At 37.0% G+C, this 21,007-nt stretch overlaps 3 protein-coding genes across 5 annotated transcripts; all 3 read left to right on the top strand.

The window, feature by feature from the left end:
• The first annotated feature begins 347 nt into the window (after positions 1–347).
• On the top strand, positions 348–10,999 carry LOC117925196 (tRNA (guanine(37)-N1)-methyltransferase 2). 3 transcript variants are annotated; one of them, XM_034844126.1, is made up of 11 exons: positions 348–652; positions 1,272–1,369; positions 2,330–2,434; positions 3,357–3,419; positions 3,633–3,706; positions 4,461–4,986; positions 7,923–8,042; positions 8,215–8,376; positions 8,952–9,058; positions 10,558–10,632; positions 10,728–10,999. In XM_034844126.1, exons 1-11 carry the CDS (start codon positions 555–557, stop codon positions 10,818–10,820), a joined length of 1,521 nt encoding a protein of 506 aa, XP_034700017.1. In that variant the 5' UTR covers positions 348–554; the 3' UTR covers positions 10,821–10,999. The 3 variants fall into 3 exon arrangements, with proteins under 3 accessions (XP_034700017.1, XP_034700018.1, XP_034700019.1); XM_034844127.1 differs by lacking the exon at positions 7,923–8,042 and having other exon boundaries at positions 349–652; XM_034844128.1 differs by lacking the exons at positions 348–652; positions 1,272–1,369 and having other exon boundaries at positions 2,395–2,457.
• Positions 11,000–11,080: 81 nt separating this feature from the next.
• Positions 11,081–14,016, top strand: LOC117925198 (glucan endo-1,3-beta-glucosidase 8). The gene is made up of 2 exons (XM_034844129.1): positions 11,081–12,518; positions 12,785–14,016. Exons 1-2 carry the CDS (start codon positions 12,169–12,171, stop codon positions 13,890–13,892), a joined length of 1,458 nt encoding a protein of 485 aa, XP_034700020.1. The 5' UTR covers positions 11,081–12,168; the 3' UTR covers positions 13,893–14,016.
• A 949-nt stretch (positions 14,017–14,965) lies between these two features.
• LOC117925721 (syntaxin-32) lies at positions 14,966–19,795 on the top strand. The gene is made up of 5 exons (XM_034844810.1): positions 14,966–15,488; positions 16,792–17,042; positions 17,158–17,330; positions 18,369–18,560; positions 19,145–19,795. The coding sequence occupies exons 1-5, from the start codon at positions 15,251–15,253 to the stop codon at positions 19,302–19,304; spliced, it is 1,014 nt and encodes a 337-aa protein (XP_034700701.1). The 5' UTR covers positions 14,966–15,250; the 3' UTR covers positions 19,305–19,795.
• The last annotated feature ends 1,212 nt before the right edge of the window (positions 19,796–21,007 follow it).

Below are 21,007 nucleotides of genomic sequence, written 5' to 3'. Positions count from 1 at the left end.
AAAGTAGTAAAACTAGTATAATCAACTTTTGATTAATCATATATTTTTAAATACTCTAAAATTTGTTTGTAAACATAAAAATGGAAAATATATTATTTAGTGGATAATATTTATAAAAGAAAAAGAGTTGGGTTTTAAAGTAAATTACTAAAAAATTAATAATAATAAAATTAAAAAATTTAAATATTTCACAATAAATTTTTTTAACAAAGCTTTAGAAACATCCTATCGAAGTATCTTCCCTTTGGCAACACAACAATTTTTGTGGGTACCAAAGCAAACTTTTCCCGAAACAAAAATGTCATTCATGGTGATAAGTGATAACAGAACCGGTCTGGACCGGACAGGGTTTTTGCTTAGAGCCCCGAAGGTGGGAAGTAGTAAGCCTGCTCTGGTCTAGACCGGACCGGGCTTTTTCAAAGAGAGAATCCGAAGGTGGGAAGCAGTATGCCCGCTCTGCTCTAACTCCAAACCCTAACCCTAATTTGAGATAAAGAGAAGAAGAAGGAAAAAGGTGAGAATCTGAAACCGTGAGTGGTGCTTTGTGTATTGCAATGTTGTTGGACGAAAGTAAATTTGATTTGCAGTTGAAATTATGGGCGCTTCGAATCCCTAGCCAACTCTGCAAGGTTGCTTCTAGGATTCTAAACGGGTTAGCTTACATCTCAAATCAACTTGATATGCTTTCTTAGTTGTGCATTTCTTTACTTTGTTACTCTTTTCTTTGGTGCTTAGAGGTTAGATTGGACGGAATTTGTCGCAATGAAACACAGAAGTTTGGTTCTCAGTTTCACTGATTTTATAAATGTGAACTTCGCTAAGTAATCCTCTGGACCACCCCAATGTACGACAAAGAACCAATTGAGAGAGAGAGCAGCACTCTGCAATTTCAATGCAGTGGCTCACTGTATTGAAAAAAGTGTTAAATGACCATGTGGGTCTCTAAGGTTTGTAAAAATTCAGAATGGTTGCGTAGTTGGAAGTGAATATTAGATTGGAACTCCATAGCACTTACTCGATATTGTTCCCTGGTAAGCTGTGGTGACATGGAGGAGTTTATTTGCAGAGATCTCATTTAGAAAAATGTTCATGATGGGTTTGGAACTCTTAAGCACCTGTTCAAAAAATGCCTAATGGAAGAGCCAAATGTTTTAGCAAAAATAGTGTCCCTTTTCCTTGGATTCTATTTTCATCTGATTTTACCTTAAAAATATACAAGTCAGTGGACATTGTTCAGGGTACCTTTTTTTTTTTATTTTTTTTTTTTGCAGATATTTGCTTGACAAACCCCGTGTTAAACCTATAACAGAAGATCCGACATGTGAGACAAACCGTTACATTATATTGTCTGAAAGAATTCAAAATCCTGGTAAGGAATGTTGATTCTATGATGATAGTAATAAAAAGGTTTTGGGGCTTGCTAAGAAAATTAAATGCCTTGTTTTGATGTTTTTAATGTTTTATTATATGAGATAAAAAATGTGTTAATAAGGGAAAATAAGTATCCTTCAAAGAAATCAATAGTGTGAGGACTTTCTACTTCCTGCAATGTTATTGGTCATATTTTTTCATATATATCAATTCATATGCTTTTATATTGGAGGAAGATATGAAATAATTGAATCTCAGTGGTAAAGGGATGGGAAGGGTTTGTAGGAGATTCCAAGTTCAAGTCCCAATGGAGACAAAAAATTTACCTATAAAAAAAAAAGAAAAAGAAAAAAGGACATGAAACAATTGAATGGTGAATGTCATGTATGAAAAAGTTTCAGCTTTTGCTTGAATATAGTTGTCAAAATGCATGGTGACACTAGGTGATTGCTAGATCTAGTAGTTTGCCTATTGTCCTCAGTTTTTTAAATCTAATGAAAATTTCCCATTAGTATTAGCTCTTTCTAGTGAGTATCAAGTTATTTGGACCCTCCTCCTTTCTCAAGTCTGACAGCCATTTATAGCTCTCGCCCTCCCAACTTTGTGTTTGCTCACTTGTGTGCGTCTTCTTTTTTTTTTTTTTTTTTTTTTTTTTCATTTTTAAGTCAAATTGCGAAACATTAGTTTTGATGCGAACTGTTGCAGAATCACTTCATGTTGGTTTTCATCATATGTATGGTCCATGCCTTGGCCATTAATGTTACTTTTTAATTTTTTTTTTGAACTTTTCTATTTTAAATTTGGTCCTTTTTTCATTGTTGACATATTCTAGACAAGTCCAAGACTTGGGATGCCGAATCCGGTGGTTGTTTTATCTTGCTGCTTTTGCTTGTAACAATAATTTAATTGGACTCATTTTCTAATTTTCACTGAGGGTAAACTTTTTTGTGTGGAACAGATTTATCTGATATTCCAGAGGATAAACGTGATGAACTGAAGGTGCTATGCAAGATTGAAGTAGTTCCATATTCATTGACACTTGGATATTCTTATTGGAGTGCAGGTCATTTCCAATGCTCATCCAGAGTATATTACAAATTTTCTCTCTCTTATTTTTTATTTCATCTCGGGTGCTAAAATGTTGGCTAACAATGGGCCAATGATTCTGGATCTCATTTATCTTTCAATCGATCTGGAGTTGGGGTTTGTATGTTAGAATCAAATGTTCCCTTTGCTACTCTTGATGATGGCATAGGACGTGTTTTTGAATTACCTATAAAAAAAATGTTTTCTTATTAAGCAAATTTGTTTTGAAAAAAAGAAAAGAATATAAATGCAGGGTATTCTCTGAAGTAGTTGCATTTTGTGAGGTTTTGCTATACTAATTCATGTATGTCATTCATCCATTACTTCAGGCCCATTAAAAATGGACCAACCAAAAGGTCATCCATATACTCCCAGTTCTTAGTGAAGAAGAATTGGAGACTAAGGAAAAAAAATTAAGAAACTTATTATTATTCCTGCCCCCCAAACCCCTACATGAATGGGATCTGGAAATATTCTGTAATCATCATCATCAACAATAACAACAACAAAAAGGAAAAAATAATCAATTCTTATCATTGATGTTATTGGTTTTTGGAGGCTCTTTTGGTTTAATTTGTTTGAGTAGTGAATGTTATATCCTTGCAACTAGAAAAGTAATAAAAAAAACCCTTGTATAGTTCTTTTGACCACCATAATCTTTGCATAAATCTTACTTCATTAACAGTAGGCAGTTTCTGTCCATTAGCCTGTACATATAGTGGAAAATATCATGCCTGACTCCATGACCAAAATAATACATTTGTTGTGAGGTTCACATGTCCTTGACTCCTTCAATTATATTTTGAGATTTTCTTAACGATTCTATTTGATTTTTATTCACATCTTTTATCGTGTATATTGAAGATGGCCAAATTTCTGACTGGTTCTTGTGATTACAGACCATGTGTTGAAGCAGATTCTTCCTGATGGAGTTGAGGTCCCTTCATCCTTTGAAACAATAGTTAAGTTTTCTACGTATATTATTATTCACTTATCTTTTTTCTTCTTGCTTTTTTTCCTAATATTTTAATTTGTGCTTATAGAAAGACTTTTTCTTTGTATGTCTTGCTTCTGTGCCTTGCTATGCGGTTTGCAATTTCTTACAACTTGTTCACTAGCTTGTGCATTTTTTGAACAATAAATGAGTAAATTAACATGGCTTCATATTTGTGCAGGTCACATTGCCCATCTGAATATAACCGGTGAACTACTTCCCTACAAGGATGTCATTGCGAAGGTCATCTATGATGTAGGTATCAATTATTTTATTAGCTTCATGCATATCCTGGTTCTCAACAAACTTATTATTATTATTATTATTATAATTATTATGTGTATGGAGGTCTATATGACATGTTCTAGATGTATTAATGTTATTTCTGCCAAACATACATGACCCCTTCCCCTTTCTTTTTAAGAGCACTCATAATTCTTTATTTCAACCATCTGAATTTTGCAACTTCTTTTGTCAAAACTCAAATGTGATAATTTCAGTGAAAGCTAAATCCAGATCACTTCTTGTTGATTATGTTCATATTTTTTATGGTGCATTTCTATATGTTTTTAGAACATTTTACTTGCACCATTGCCCTTCTTCTTCTCACTGGTGCTGCTGCCCTCTGCGCATGTCTAAATCATGTTACATGGGGGTCCCTTTTTTTTTTTTTTTGTATTTATCAACTTCTCAGCAGTAAACTAATCCTAGTGTAATCTGAAAGTTTTAATTCTGAAAGAGAGATTACAGACACCTCATTTTCACTTCATGTCCTTGTATCTTTTGTCTCCATGTCATTGCTATGGATGTTTATTCCTTTTCTTCAAGTAATCATATTTCTAGACTTATCAGGAACAATTTATAATGGCAATCTATTATATTTTGAATTCCTGAGTGTTGTATTTCTCATTTTTTCCCTGAGTGTTGAACATCTCATTTTATTTACTGGTTCTCATTTAATCTCTCTCTCTCTCTCTCTCTCTCTCTCTCTCGTGTGCTATATTTGCAGAAAAATTATCCTAGAATCAAAACAGTTGTTAATAAAGTTGGAACCATTACGAATGAGTTCCGGGTGCCAAAGTTTGAAATTCTAGTGGGAAAAGATGATATGGTTACAGAGGTGAAGCAATACCGGGCAACATTCAAGCTGGATTACAGCTTGGTCTATTGGAACTCAAGATTGGAACATGAACACATGAGGCTGGTTTCTCAGTTCCGACCAGGGCAGATAATTTGTGACATGTTTTCTGGTGTTGGTCCTTTTGCCATTCCAGCAGCACAGAAAGGATGTCTAGTGTATGCAAATGATTTAAATCCAGATAGCATCCGTTATTTGAAGATTAATGCAAAAATCAACAAGGTTGATGATAATATTTGGGCTTATAACATGGATGCAAGGAAATTCATTTCTCAATTGATGGAAGTGCCAGTTCATGAGATTCTTCCAGAACCTGATGTTCCTGTTCTCAAAGCTACTGAGGAATGCAGTATTCAGGCTAATGTGCAAACAGAGTCACAAAATGGAGGACTAACTGGTAAAGCTTTTGTTTAGTTGACATTATCATTTTCATGTGCAAGAGTGCAGCTCTGTAACTTTTTTTTTTTGATAAGTAAAAGAAGTATATTAAACTAAAAGAGGAAACACCAAAAATCAGTGCCCTCTAAGTATACAGGGAGTATGCACACCACCTTCCCTAACTAGGAGCCTATCCAGTCTACAAAACTTACAAGAGAAGAATGACTCTCTGCTAGGGAACCAGGGATTACATACAAAAGAATATTTCAACCTTTGAAGCGAAAGCTTCTCATCCCCAAATGCTAACCTATTTCTCTCCTTCCAAACTGACCAAAAAATACATAAAGGCGCCATTTGCCAAGCCTTTTTGCGTCTTTTTCCCACAAACCCTCCATCCCACCCAAGAAGGGTAGTCTTCACTGTACACGAGAGAGTCCAAGATATTCCAAAAAGAGAGAAAAGGAGGTTCCATAGGACCCGCGTCTTGACACAATGCAGTAGGAGATGATCCACTGTTTCTTCTTCAGATAAGCAGAGAAAGCACCTATTTGCCAAAGAGAACCCCCTCCTTTGAAGTTGCTCCTGTGTTAAAACTTTACCCCAAGAAGCCTCCCAAGCAAAGAAAGCTACCTTGGGAGGCACCCTTGCCCTCCAAATTCTTTCACTAGGGAACATAGAAAGGCCCCCCGTCTCCAACAAAGAATAAAGGGATCGAACAGAGAAAGCCCCATCATTTGAAGTTGTCCATATCACTCTATCTTCCTCCTCCCTTTGAACCCTGAAAGCTTGGATCCTCTGCAGCATCCGCTCCACCAAATCAATCTCCCAATCATTAAAGGCCCTTGCAAAGAGAGGAGTCCAACCACCCCATCACCAACCGGATTCCACACCTCCGAAACCCAAGCATTCTTCGACATGGACATGGAAAAAAGAGATGGGAAGGACTCACAAAGAGGCCCATCACCACACCACTTGTCTTTCCAAAATTTCACTCTTTGCCCATTACCCAGATGGAAAACTACCCTTCCATCTAACAACCCCCACTTCTTCCTAATTGCTTTCCAAAGCCCCACTCCGTTATTTCCCATCACATCCCGAGTATACCAACCCCCCTCCTCTACGCCATACTTGAGGCTGATTACACTTCTCCACAACGCCTCTCTCTCATTAGCAAACCTCCAGTTCCACTTACCTAAAAGGGCGTTATTCATCAAAGATAAATTTCTCACCCCTAGTCCACCTTTCTTTTTCTCCAAGCAAACCAAGTTCCATCTTACAAGGTGAGGTTTATGGGCTAAAGATCCCCCACCCCACAGAAAATCTCTCTGAATTTTCTCCAATCTCAACCTCACTTTTCTAGGCAAATGAAAGAGAGACATCAAATAGATAGGCATACTGGACATGGTGCTTCTAATTAGGGTGAGTCTTCCCCCTTTAGAAATGTACTGCCTCTTCCACATAGTAAGCCTTCTACGAAAACGCTCTTCAACCCCATCCCACACCGCCAGAGAATTGAAAGCTGCCCCTAGAGGCATTCCCAAATAACTAGAAGGAATCCTTCCCACTTTACACCCCAACTCCATAGCCAAACCCTCTATATTCAGCACCCTCCCAACTGGGATCATCTCACTCTTCTCTAAGTTGATCCTCAAACCCGAACACGCCTCAAACCACATGAGAAGCCAACTTAGATAAGTTATCTCGTCTGAAGACTCCTCACAAAAAACCAGCATATCATCCGCAAACAACAAATGCGATATATGCATCCCCTCACCCCTTCCACCACTCACCTTCCACCCAGCTAAGTAACCCCCACTAATAGCCCTTCTCATCATACTGCTAAAAACCTCCATGGCGATCACAAACAAATAAGGGGAAAGGGGATCTCCTTGTCTTAGCCCCCTCGAGCTTTGAAAAAAACCGGATGGAGACCCATTCACTAACACTGAGAATTTCACAGTGGAGATACACCAATCAATCCACTTAATCCATCTTTCTCCAAACCCCATCTCTTTAAGAACAGCCAACAAAAATCTCCAGCTAACACGGTCATAAGCCTTCTCTATATCCAACTTGCATAATACCCCTCCCTCATTGTCTTTCAATCTTGAGTCCACAACCTCGTTTGCAATCAGCACTGCATCCAAAATTTGTCTACCCTCCACAAAAGCATTTTGAGACTGTGAGATCACTTTCCCCATCACCTTTTTAATTCTATTGGCCAACACCTTGGCCAGCAACTTGTAGAGGCTACCTACAAGGTTGATAGGCCTGAAATCTTTCAAGTCTTCAACTCCTCCCTTCTTTGGGACTAGGACAAGGAATGTCGCGTTTAAGGATTTTACAAATCTGCCCCTCTCATGAAATTCCTTGAAGAAGCCCATTATTTCAGCCTTTACTAAATCCCAACTGAACAACCAGAAGGCCATGGTGAAGCCATCCGGACCAGGGGCTTTATCCTTGCCTAGATCTGAAAGAGCCGCAAACACCTCCCCTTCCGTAAAGGGAATTTCCAGCCCCTCAGCCTCACAGCTGTCTAATCTCATGAAGGACAACCCCTCAACACTAGGACGCCACCCCCCTTCTTCAGTGTACAGAGTTTTAAAAGCACCCACCACACTGTTTTTTAAATCTAACTCCTCCGTATGCCAAACCTCATCAACTTTCAGCCTAGACAACCAATTCTTTCTACTGTGCGCATTCGCCATCCTATGAAAGAATTTGGTATTATTGTCCCCCTCCTTCAACCACAATTCCCTTGATCTCTGTCTCCAAAAAATTTCTTCCCTCAACACCCATGTTTTATAAGTCTCCTTAGCCTCCTTCCTTGCTTCACAATCCTCTAGACTCAGAGTTGAATGATTCTCCACTGCATCCCAGTACACCACCTGGCTAAGAGCTTCTCTCTTCTTAGTCTCAATTTCCCCAAAAACTTAATCTACATTATCTCTGTAGTTGAGGCGATAGGAGTACATAGTGATGATTCAAGTAATATGGATGGTATAGAAGGATCGTGTGCGGCTGCTGATGATACTGTGGCTGCTGTTAAGAAGTATTCTGGAAGTTGTGAGGAAGGTATTATGGGCAGTTAAACTCTGGTCTCACTAATTTGCATGCTAGATCAAGTGTTTAATACATGTTAATTTTTAGATGTGTAGAATGCATAGTTAAATGATTTTGCAATCATTGTGTTAATTGCTGTCTTTTGTGGTGAGAATAACTTGTCCCTTTCCATTTACCTTTGCAGAAAATGGAACTTCTGATAATGCTGGTGTTTCTGTGGTGGGTAGGAGGAAAGATCGCATGAATAAGAGGATGCGAGGCTCTGAATCATCATCCAACATCAAGCCCTGGGAACATGTTGATCATGTCATAATGAATCTACCTGCTTCTGCCATACAATTTCTCGGTAAAGTGCATGTTTTCCTGATTACCTTTCCCTTTCTTTCTGATCACTTTGAACATTCGCTTTTTGTTTGATTTAGAATCTCCTTGCCCACTGTTGGGCAACTAAACTCAATGTAGCCTCAAACATTATTTAGCATTGGCCAGATGGTCTAGACCACTAATTATATGGCTTATTGGTTCACTTGCATATATCATTCAGAACCATCATTTGTTCTCAAATTAAAAAATTTGGATGTTCTACTTTTGTTTCTTTCATTCACAGATTCAATTCATAATTTCTTCTCTGTTGTTTGATCAATTGTATTAGTACTTAATTTCATTTCTTTCATGTGGGAGGAAAGCCTTCTTGTTCATTGAGGTGCATGCATCTTTGGGCTGTTAGTCTAGGTCTTATTTTCTCTTTGAGGGAATGCTAAACAGAAAGCTTGGCATGGATTTTCTTTGGTTGTTTATATTATGACATATTTCTTTCCTTTCCTGTACATGCTTAGATATATTGCATTTTTTACTCAGTGCTCTGTTTGTTTTCTTGCAAGAGATTGAAAAGGAAATTAACATTTGGAATTTCCCTTTCAGATGCATTTAGAGGCCTCATTCAGAGGAAATACTGGAAGGGATCTTTACCTTGGATTCACTGCTATTGCTTCATCCGGGCAAATGAAACAAATGAAATGATTATTTCTGTGAGTATCATTCTGCTGAAACAAATTGATTTCTCTTTATATTAATGCTTTAGTAGTTTCATTAGTGTGTTGTTTCATATATTTTTATTATGCAATCTTGCATGTGCCACATTTTCTGTGAGGTTAATGTGAAGTATATTATAGGTTGATAGTTGCACTGCGTTAGACTGTTTTAAATATGATATTCTGAAACTTCTCATGAGATCAACGGTTTGCCATTACTTATAGCATTTGGACATATGCATGTATGTATGAGATAAGTAATACAATTTGACCTTGATTTTAGTTGAATGTGTCCATTCCTGGTCCTTCCAAATACACCAACCCATGGAATGTGGGGCTGCTCTTTTCTTTCTTCACAGTTTACTGTAACATTGCCAGATTGCTATGCCAGGAAATATGATGTAAGCTGTGCCATCATAGTCTTGTTGGAAAAGCAAAAACAGTGGGGCTATAAACATCCTCACCCTTTCCAGGAGGAGCATGCTTGGTGAGATCAGCACTGGGTGATGATCTTTTTAAATCCAAGGGTCAACAAAAGATCTCAGTTCTGATTTTGGTTGCTCTGGAAAGTGGTACTAATTCACACAGGAGAATTTACCAGGAGTTTTAAGTCTAGACATGTGGTTGGCTTATACAGAAATTCACTTGGTGTCCTGTTCTAAATCTTATTCATTTTTAGTTATTATTATGGAAATTCAATACCCTATGCTAAAGCTTCGTCTTCAATTGGGAATTTCTGTGCTAATTACCCAAAAATGATCATCTGTGCCATGCATCTGACTCCTGAATGTAGGAATTAGAACTTTGTTGAGTTGATGTGCAATCCCCTTCAGCACTGTAGTTAAATACCTGTTTTACAATCAACAACAAATAACTACAGCTGAAGATCTGGTTGAGGACAATTTATAGACAAAATTAAATAGGTTTGCATGCTTCCAGGTTCTTTGCTCAGGGAATCCTCCAACAAATCAATCCCAAGCTTGATTAGCTCAGATTAGCTCTTATATTTATTTGAATTTGTGTTGGTCTACCGACATTTTGGTGGAATATGTCCTAATTCTCTGTTGGATTTCAGTTCTTCTTGAAATGTGGAGTAAGTGGTCTATGATTATTGCTCTGCTTGAATTGGCGCACAAGTGCAAACTTACTGCAAACATTGTTCTTTTAATCTTCTCCAAAAGTTGGAAATCCCAAATGGGCACTATGGGATTTTCTAAATTCACTGAAAGTCCATTAGCTTGCTCATGGTTTGTATTCTGTTGATTTAGCTTGCTGTGAGGTAGTTGCTGTTGATCATGCTGTAACAGCAGTCACCACACCCAAGCGGATTCAGCTTAGATACATTGTAAACTGAACTGTGGTTTGCTGTTGATCATGCTGCAACAGCAGTCACCACACCCATGCGGATTCAGCTTAGATACATTGTGAACTGAACTGTGGTTTCATGTTCCAATTCACTTTAAGTACTCATCTCAGTTTCAATTGTTTGCTTACAGGAGGCAGAGACTGCTTTGAATGCAAGTATACAAGAACCAATACTTCACAGGGTTAGGGATGTTGCTCCAAACAAGGTACAAACAATCATGGGTTCATATACAGGGATTCACAACACTATTTTTTCATGTTAGTTTATTAATATTTTTTTTAACTTTTTTGTACCCTACAGGCAATGTTTTGTTTAAGCTTTAGGCTGTCAGAGGAAGCATGCTTCAAAGAAGATGCCACCAAGAGTTTGCTTGATTCTTCTGGAGACTTATAGGCACTCTTAAGAACTGAGGACCCAGGGTTGGGCCTGACAGTATCTCTGTTTCTAAACCCAAATGAGGTGGGTTTTATTCTTGTTAACCTAATCTAACACAAAATGAAAGCATAAACGAATAAAAAAGAGAGCCTATGTGATTTGAGAAATTAAATTAATCCATGGAGGAACTTTGAGCAGACTGCTTTTTCTTTCTTATTCCTTTAATTTTATTGTTTTTTGGGTTGGGGGGGTGGTGGTGTTCTCCTTTGGAATCTTATAGTTGAAGTTATTAATAAAATTATGTTTCTTCTTTCCAAGTGCTGCATGCTTGGAATTGGTTTGATAATTTAGGATCCTGAGGAATTATGACACATGGGACACTATTGCTTCCAAAATCTCATCCTTGGGGTTGTGTCCATTCTCTTTAAAATTCATTATCCATTTCCCATACTTGTGGCAATCTTTACAATGACAGTAATAATGATAAGCCTTGGCAGAGACACCAAATCAAGCATAGATATAGCAATTCCTTTTTGATATACACTTTCTATTTGGATTCCACCATAACCTGGTTGAAAAGGTAAAAGCTCTCATAAAAGGGCCATATAATGAGTAAAGAAAGACTTCCCTCTTGTCACGACCACGTGGCTTCAGGCTGGAAAGGCCAGATTTTGAAGGGCTATCTTCAAAATCCTTTTCAAAAGTAGTCAATGGCTGTTCAAGCTAAGTTTATTACATGGCCTCCAACTGTACATCCATCAACAATCTCTAGTTTACACAATGCGAGGTGGGTTTTGATCCACCAACCGTTAACGGAAAGAGAATTGATTTGTTCCTCAAGTTGCAAAAATGAAAAGACTTGTATTGTTGTCCTACCAAGATGGGCAATTGGGAAAAGTTTGGTGGAAGGACGAAGCATTACTCTCTTCAGAATTTGCTGTAGAATTGCTGTGATTCACGTGAAAGACAACTTCTTTATGTTTCACCTTTAAACTAACAAGAGACTCGAAGCCTGAGAGCAATTGGAACGATCAAATTCCAAAGGGGCGCGTTGGCATAACTGAATAACTGAATTAAGGAAGGAATCTTCCATTCCCTTTTTCTGCTTTTTGTCTGGCCAACCTCCTTTCAGATTTTTCACCTTCTCCCTGAAGGTTTCTCAAAAGCCAAACATTAAAAATTTGAGAAAGCAAAAAAGGGCCTTTTCTCTACTTGTATAAAGGAGTGCATCGAACAACCAGAAAATTCCCCCCCCCCTTCTCTCTCACTCTCTCTCTCCCAATCATTTGGCAGCTCTTGTTGATTCTTGATTCAAGAAAGAACAAGTTTCAAAGAGACCGGTCAAAGATTCATCAAAGAAAAGAGAATGGGGGAGGCAAGATTGAGCTGTTACCATCTCTTGGTACTGTTTCTTCTGATGTGGATGAGCATCCGGTCAAGTGGGTCTGGTGTTGGGGTGAACTGGGGAACCATGGCAACCCACCAGCTGCCACCAGAGAAGGTGGTTAGAATGCTGAAGGATAATGGGTTCCGCAAGCTGAAGCTGTTTGAGGCTGATGAGAGGATCTTAGAGGCTTTAACTGGAACTCATATTGAGGTGATGCTCGCAATACCCAATTACATGTTGCAGGAGATGAGTGAGGACCCCTCTGTTGCTACTTCCTGGGTGCAGGCTAATGTCAGTAGTTATAGCTACGCTGGTGGAGTCAACATCGAGTTGAGTATCATGCTTCTTTTATCTATCCACTGTTTCCCGAATCCTCTTTTTAACTTGGGTTTCATTAATTTCCTTTAACCCTCTTTTTGGTTGCTGAGAAAATTGAGATTTGAATTGGGGTTTTCCCATGCAATGGTTTCCCCTGTTTTTCTTATTTTTCTTTCACCTTTTCCACTTTTGAAGCTCCCAGTTTCTCTATGTGCTTCTGAATGGGCTTTCATTTCTTTTGATGATCAGAAATCACCTTTGGCAATCTGTTTTGTAGGTATGTTGCTGTGGGCAATGAACCCTTCCTTCAAACATACAACGGCACCTTCCTAAAATATATACTACCAGCCCTCAAGAATATCCAGCAAGCCTTAAACAATGAAGGGCTTGAGTCGGTCAAGGCCACAGTGCCCTTCAATGCCGACATCTACTACTCTCCTGACTCCAACCCAGTTCCATCCGCTGGTGACTTCCGAGCAGAAGTCAGGGACCTCACCATTGAAATAATCCAATATCTACATTCAAATGATGCCCCTTTCACTGTCAACATCTACCCATTCCTCAGCCTGTATGGCAACGCTTACTTCCCCATGGACTACGCCTTCTTCGATGGCTCAAACAAACCCATAAAAGATGGCAACAACGTCTACACAAACGTGTTTGACGCAAATTTCGACACTCTTGTATGGGCACTAGACAGAGCCGGATACCCAGATGTGAAGATCATGGTCGGAGAAGTAGGGTGGCCAACAGACGGCGATAAGAACGCCAATGTAAAAAATGCAAAGAGATTCAACCAGGGTTTGATCCATCATGTTCTGAGTGGGAAAGGAACCCCAGCTCGAAAGGGTAAAATTGAAGCTTATCTATTCAGTCTGATCGATGAGAACGCCAAAAGCATTGCGCCAGGGTGCTTTGAGAGACACTGGGGGATTTTCGAGTATGACGGGAAGCCAAAGTATGAATTAGACGTATCAGGGTCAAGCGAGAACAAAGGTCTAGTTGCAGCAGAAGGCGTGAAGTATATGGTAAGGAGGTGGTGTGTGTTGAACCCCAATACAGATGATTTGGAGGACTTACCAGATAGTATTAACTACGCATGTTCCATGTCTGACTGCACTGCTTTGGGCTATGGCTCTTCTTGTAATCATCTCAGTGTGGCTGGTAATGCTTCTTATGCCTTCAACATGTATTATCAAGTTAACAATCAGCAGAGTTGGGACTGCGATTTTTCGGGTTTGGGCATAGAGACAGAGGAGGATCCCTCCGATGATGAGTGCCTGTTTCCGGTGATGATTGCCCATGGCTCTTCACTGGCACTGCATAGACTGGATATTTTGGCGTCGATTGTAGGAGGGTGGATGGTGTTTTTGCTTATGGTATAATAGGAAAAGCTTCGGGAGTCTGTCCTGGTTATTTCTTTCAAAGGAGATTTATGAGCCTGTAGGCTATAGGTTATTATAAAACTGATTGCTTTGTCAGTGAATTCATGTGCAGAATCTTAATGAATTTTGGCCTTAATTTAAATGAATCGACATCAACACTGAGGGCTGAGCAATGCTAGCTCAGAGGTTTGGACCTACAGTATAAATTGCTTCTCACCAGCATATCAAATAAATAAATGAAATATGAGATCCATGATCCAACCCTCAAGCAAGGAGATCCCATTTTTTGGGTGCTGAAATTGGAATCTATTTAGAAAATAGAGAACAAAGTCAAGACGAGGGTGACCCCATCCCACACCCCTCCATCCTGATATCCTTGGAAATTGAAAACCCTAAAAAAATAAATAATAGTATTTTCATATATATATATATATATATATATATATATATATATATATATAAATAAATAAAAGAATGACATCTTTCATTATATTTCATATACAAAACCTTATTCAGTATTTGATAAATTAATTTAATAATTTAAATAAATTTAATAACTTAATTTAAATCAATATATAAATTAAATATATTTGATAAAATCACTTAATAGTACAACTTAAAGTTAAAAATAATTTAAAGTAAAAATAATTAACTTATTTTTAAATTTATATTTTCATTTTACTTTTTTTTTTTTTATCATAATTTACCTTAATTACCTTTATGATTTTTTTTGCTATTTCACGATCTTCATTATCACTTGACATCCTTTACCTTAATTATAATTTATAAAAATAAATATATTAATTTGATGATTTAAGATAAATTTTAAGTTAATTAACCTTAATATTTAAAATAAAAATTAAATAATAAATTTTAATTCATTAACTTAAATATAATTTAATTTAAAATCAATTTAAGTAATAAGAATTAAGGTTTTATCAAACACCCATTATATGATTTCATATAGTTATACTTTTATTCAATAGTCTAAAGCAAGGTGTGGTGTGAGCATTAAGTTCGGGGTGTGAATAGCACTTGTATGCATATATATAATTTAAATGCCGTAAACATTTTAACCATGAAGATAATTAAGGTGTTGTAACGGGGTAGCCTTGAGAGAGTAGGCGTTGGAATCATTTCATCTTCAAAGCAAATCGCAATTTCCCCGAAACACTATGCAGATCCACTCTGCTCTCTTCAATTCATAATTTGCGTGCTAGCTAAGTCTTTCCTCTCAAATTTACAAATCCTAAACACTCCTCCAACCAGATCTAGGGTTAGGGTTTCAGATCTCGGCATTTTCACTCTGATCGCCCTCGTATTGATGCAATTGTATACGATTTGGCCTTCCTTTTGAAATGTCCATGAAGTCAGCGCAGTCGTCTTACCGCGATCGAACGCAAGAGTTTCTGAACGTTGCCGAGAGGCTCAAGAAGTCATTCTCTTCGGCTGCGCCGAATGCGGTGAGCAGTAGTGGCGCGAAGCCCGACGGAACGCGATCTTCGCTCGCGATTCAGAAGGAATTCAAAGACAGGGCTTCGCGGATTGGATATGGGATTCATCAGACCTCGCAGAAGCTCGCCAAGCTAGCGAAATGTGAGTAATTGAATTGGCGTTGTATTTTAATTTGATTGTTCTGACGTTATAATGATTTTAACAACATATAGCATCTGCGTTAACTGGGATGTTTTTAGGTCGAACATTGTGTTGGGTGTGAGAAACTTAGGCTGGTTTGGATGCGCGAAATCCTATTTGATTAGGAATTTTGGGTTGGTAGAATCCGGAAATTTTGGCTTTAATGTAGAATTGTTAGTATGATTTGGCGTTTGTGGAATTTGAGTTTTGGATCAATTTGTTTATGATGCAACCAAACAGTACCCCAATTTCACTTCCATTCAGCTAAAGTATTCTTTAGCATTTTTAGCTGCTGCTTTTGAGGCTTTAAAATCAGAACATCAAACATAAGAATTCGGTAGATGAGAGTGCGTTCATAATGCAAGAATAGAGAAGAATGGGTTGATAAGTTCATTGAAGTTTTTATCAAGTTCCTTTACTCCTTTTATCGTAAGTAAACCCTAGGTGGTGAAACATGCACAGTTTCAGTTTGGTGTTTTTATTTCTCTTTTGGTCAGTTTGGATTTGTTTGTAGACGGTTCCTGATAATCATGAAAGATATTGACTCTGTTCTCCATCTTGACAACAGGGACATAGGGAGTTTCCAAGATATAGTGTATACTGTTGTTCTTCTATTGTTAACTTCTGCATTATATGTAAATAATATATGATAACTATTAGAGGTATCAATTTTGTTCTTCATGAATACCAATAAAGGAGGGTTCTCCATGTGGAGAGGGGTTATGTCTTTGTTGAGATGAAGTTTTTTTGGTATCATATTTTGATTTTGCATTAAAAAAATTTAGTGGAATTTAGATTGAAAATGTAAACAGGTGGGAGAAAATTTTGTCCTTGCTTAATAATTTTATAGATAATAAGCAACATATGTTGAAGTTATTCTTGAAGAGGTCATATACGTGCTTTTAACATGAAGTGAAATGGTGTCATTTTTTTGTTTTAAGAAAGCATTTTATTTAAAATTATGTGACTCTAACAATTGCTTTCTATATTTCAGGCATGATACTTGAACGTGCTAATAAAAATAATTGAAATGTCCTATAAAAATAATTGAAAAAAGTTTGAAATTGAAATATCAAATATAGGAATTCACTTGATGCAAGTTTAAACTGAAAATTAAATTTAGGAACTCAGTATTTTAAACATTAATAGTAGTAATAAATCATGTGGCATGCAGTGAGGTTGTTGTTGATCTGTGATTGTGCACAGAAATGCAAATCTTTTGGAGAAAAAAGATTTTGAAATATTTACTCTGCTGTATCACCAGTGGCAAAGAGGACATCAGTTTTTGATGATCCAACAATGGAGATCCAAGAATTGACAGCTGTTGTCAAGCAGGATATTACTGCACTAAATGCAGCTGTAGTGGACCTACAACTCCTTTGTAACTCCCAAAATGAAAGTGGCAACATCTCAAGCGACACAACCTCCCATTCAACAACAGTTGTAGATGACTTAAAAAATCGCTTGATGAGTGCCACAAAGGAGTTCAAAGATGTTCTCACCATGCGAACAGAGGTATATTGATCTTGCTGTGCACAAGGTCTTGATTTCCCGCTACTAATTCCATCCTTTGGAACTTGTTATTTAATCATTATTATATTTATCAGTTGAATTTGTTGGATAACTACAGAATTTAAAGGTTCATGAGAACAGAAGGCAGTTATTTTCTTCAACTGCTTCAAAAGAGTCCACAAATCCTTTTGTTCGGCAGCGTCCATTGGCTGCAAAATCAACTGCCACTGCATCATCATCCCCTCCTCCTTGGGCCAATGAATCTTCATCCTCATCTCCCCTCTTTCCAAGGTAAAGATCTTTCTAATTGTTTTGGGTGACTTTTGACTATTCTAAGCATCATATAAATAAAAATGGTCATTTTTTGTGCTTGGCTTGGGCCTCCTTTTTGATAGGTGCCTTCTAATTCAATTTTTCTTTGCCTATAAAAAATTGATCATGTACAGAATCATCGTTTATATTTGGGAAAAATTCATAGGAAGTTTTCTGAAGTTGGAATATAGGATACCAACTAGTTGGTATTAAACTAGAAATTTCTGGTTGGAAGTTTCCATCCTCCAATATTTTGGAAACTCAAATTCTTTTGGTTACCTAACCATAAATTATTAGAGTATATGGATGCACTCAATGGGATCATGTTGATATAAATCAGATCAAGCCATTCTTTGGCTTAAATAGTCCATAAATGTATGGTGCCCCTGGAAAAAGATGGTCATCTTTAGTTTATATTTGGGAATTCTTCTAATAATTTTAGGATATAATCTCTTTTACTAATCTGCTTTTTGACAACTCTATCTCACTCAAACAGAAACATTTGGCAACCTTTGGAGCGCTTTTATCTTTTGGATATTTGACTGAATGCAAATCCTGTTGTGTAAAGAAAATCATTGTTTGGAAAGTTGAAATGATTAATAACACAAGCTCTATCTTTACCTATCAAAAAAAAAAAAAATAACACAAGCTCTATCTTTACCTATCAAAAAAATAAATAAAATATAACACAAGCTCTATCTTTGCAGTGAAATCAAAAGTCTATTTTTGAAGAATTTTGTTGTTTATTTCCTTTCAGCTTCTTGGAAACTTGACAAACTATTTCATAAAAATCCTTTTTCTACTTTATCCTTTCTGATGTATAGCTTTATGAATAACAACCAATAAGAAATTCAATAGACCATAAGAGAAAAAATAAATTCAACGGCATAAGTATTGATTTTTGGCTGGACGTTCCTGCATCACTCTCTAGTATATGATCCCTCTGTTCTCTATTGTTGCAGAGCCAAATTTTGATTTAAAGGATTCTGAAGATTGTATGTTTGTTTTCCTTCCCAGGAAACAGGGAAATGTGGAATCTCAACCATTGCTGCAGCAGCAGCAGCAGCAACAGTTGGTTCCTCTGCAAGACAGTTACATGCAGAGCCGAGCTGAAGCTCTTCAAAATGTGGAGTCAACCATTCATGAGCTTAGCAACATCTTCACACAACTGGCTACTATGGTTTCACAGCAAGGAGAGCTTGCAATCAGGTTGGTTAATCAATTACTGTGTTAATATGCACATGTAGTAACAGAAAAAAACATGTGTGTGGCTAGGTTTATGGTCATTAAACACCCACAAGTACATCCACTTCAGTGTAGGTTGACTTGTAAGGGGGTGACTATGCCCCTTTCTCTTCTGTACATTTTGAGTTGCTATTTTAGCGCCTCTTAGCAATACAATTCTTTTCTTACTTATAAAAAAAAAAATAAATAAATAATTGTGTAATTTGTTTTACCAAAGAGATCTTTTCAAACCAGACATTACAGCATTTGGTCTTTCTGGTGACCAATAACTGAATATCTCACTCTGGCACCGATTCCATTGCACTGAAAAATTTCATCAAACAACCAGGCTTCTAAATCCTCACCATGTGGTGAAAGAAGAAGTCAACTACTTAGGAATCAGTACATTTGACCATAGGAGGAGGAAGATAATTGACAACATAAGAATGCCTTAATAACTAAATTTGACATTGAAGAAAATTATTTCATATGTATCACCATTTATTTATTTGATGAATTTAGAAGTATCAAAGTCACCAGTCACAACTAGATAATGCTTTGGCTGGCAGGATTGATGAGAACATGGAGGATACACTGGCAAACGTGGAAGGAGCACAGGGACAACTGGTCCGGTACCTTAACAGCATATCATCCAATCGATGGTTGATGATCAAGATATTCTTTGTATTGATTATATTTCTTATGATTTTCTTATTTTTTGTGGCATAAGAACATTTTTAAAAAATAGGAAAATAAAGGGAACAATAGAGCATTTCCTTTTTTACTTTTTGCAATTGCTCCTTCATAGAAAATGGGGAATGCCCTCCAAGAAAAAAGTGTTATACTTTATCTAAGAAAAAGAGGTCAAATTTTGATGTGCCGATGCTCCTAATTAGAGAGGTTGTCATCCTATTATTGAAAAAGTGGGAGCCATCATCGGTATTATTATCATTTACAAATGGATCTGATGGTGTAAATTCTGTTTCCTGTTCAGTGACATTGTTTTTGCCTCGTTTTTTCTCGGCAATATATGGAGAGTTGGCCTCTGCTTGTTTATGTGCTTGTAACATTGGATCATGATAGGATGCTTTTGTGGTCTGTTTCTATTATTGTCATTTACAAATGGATCTGATGGTGTAAATTCTGTTTCCTGTTCAGTGACATTGTTTTTGCCTCGTTTTTTCTCGGCAATATATGGAGAGTTGGCCTCTGCTTGTTTATGTGCTTGTAACATTGGATCATGATAGGATGCTTTTGTGGTCTGTTTCTATTATTGTAATGTTCTGTGTTTGGATGATAAGAGGACCCCCTAACTGCAGATGGCCCTCTCTGAGTCCTCACCGGAAACAATAAAACTGATTGCTGCGGCTGTAATGTGGCCAAATATTTTGTTGCAGAACAATCTATCCCTCCCTCCCTCGTTCAGCCTTGATATGAGTTGGGCTTCCCCTTTGAAGCATGTTAGTCAGATATGATGTACCGACTACTTCTTTTCAGTCCATGTAAAATGTAAGCTAGGACCTAGAGTGTCAACCTTTTTCAGTTCTAATAGGCTTGGGATATGAATTGCGAAAGTTACCAAATTGTGACTTGAAGGCTAATTTGGGATATTGGTGCTGGGGATGGATGGCAAGGTGGCTGGTTTCGGAACAGTCAGCTCATTTTGATCTCTTCCTGACCATTTGAATCCATTCCCATCCCCATCCCCTCCCCCCCCCCAAAAAATAATAAAAAATAAAGGATATCTTCTTGTTCTATTTTTTATGTTATAATTTTTATTTTATTTTATAAGAAATCAATTTTTATATTGTTAAAAAAGGAAAATAAAAAATAAAATAATTTTTACTTAATTATTTATATATATTGAGTGGAGTGAGTAGGGGCAAAGTTATATCTAAATCCAAATCTGTTTCGATTTAATTTTCTTTTTAAACTTGCTTCTAATCTATTTATATTCGATTTAAGTATCTGACAAAACTTATTCCATTCTCTCATTGGTGTTGATTTGTAATTGCCATCCTAGTTGGTATTAATTTAACATTCTATTAGGTGATTTCAGCACAATCGTCTGAATTGCACTTCTATTTTTATTTCCACCTCTGGGCTCGAAAAACCAAAGAATGTATTAAGATTGTCTTTGTTGAACCTAAAAAGGCTTTGAACAAACAAATGTTTTGACTAACCATTAGAGTTAAATCAAAATGACGCTACACTATATAATAAAGTCTGTTTTCCTTTGATTGAAAAATCAAAATTAATTTCTAGTTATGAAAAATGAAAATAAAATTTATGAAACATTTTTTTTGACCTATTTTAAAAAATATCAGTAAAGCAAAATTCAAAATCCATTCGTTGGTGCCACACCATCTGATAAGCAGAGTAAATAAACTCATAACACATCTGCATCTACCCCTGCTCCAGTGACTCGCCAA

Source organism: Vitis riparia, chromosome 11 (assembly GCF_004353265.1).
Source record: "Vitis riparia cultivar Riparia Gloire de Montpellier isolate 1030 chromosome 11, EGFV_Vit.rip_1.0, whole genome shotgun sequence".
NCBI lineage: Eukaryota > Viridiplantae > Streptophyta > Magnoliopsida > Vitales > Vitaceae > Vitis > Vitis riparia.
Note: the sequence above shows the minus strand (reverse complement) of the source record. Positions and strands in the feature narration are given on the sequence as shown.

Coding starts and splice junctions, on each gene's coding strand:
- LOC117925196 (XM_034844126.1), top strand. CDS start 555: ATGTTGTTGGACGAAAGTAAATTTGATTTGCAGTTGAAATTATGGGCG. Junction 3,707..4,460: donor TTGCGAAGGTCATCTATGAT/GTAGGTATCAAT, acceptor CTATATTTGCAG/AAAAATTATCCTAGAATCAA. Junction 8,043..8,214: donor TTCTGGAAGTTGTGAGGAAG/GTATTATGGGCA, acceptor TTACCTTTGCAG/AAAATGGAACTTCTGATAAT.
- LOC117925198 (XM_034844129.1), top strand. CDS start 12,169: ATGGGGGAGGCAAGATTGAGCTGTTACCATCTCTTGGTACTGTTTCTT. Junction 12,519..12,784: donor GCTGGTGGAGTCAACATCGA/GTTGAGTATCAT, acceptor TCTGTTTTGTAG/GTATGTTGCTGTGGGCAATG.
- LOC117925721 (XM_034844810.1), top strand. CDS start 15,251: ATGTCCATGAAGTCAGCGCAGTCGTCTTACCGCGATCGAACGCAAGAG. Junction 17,331..18,368: donor TCATCTCCCCTCTTTCCAAG/GTAAAGATCTTT, acceptor TTTCCTTCCCAG/GAAACAGGGAAATGTGGAAT. Junction 18,561..19,144: donor CAAGGAGAGCTTGCAATCAG/GTTGGTTAATCA, acceptor TTTGGCTGGCAG/GATTGATGAGAACATGGAGG.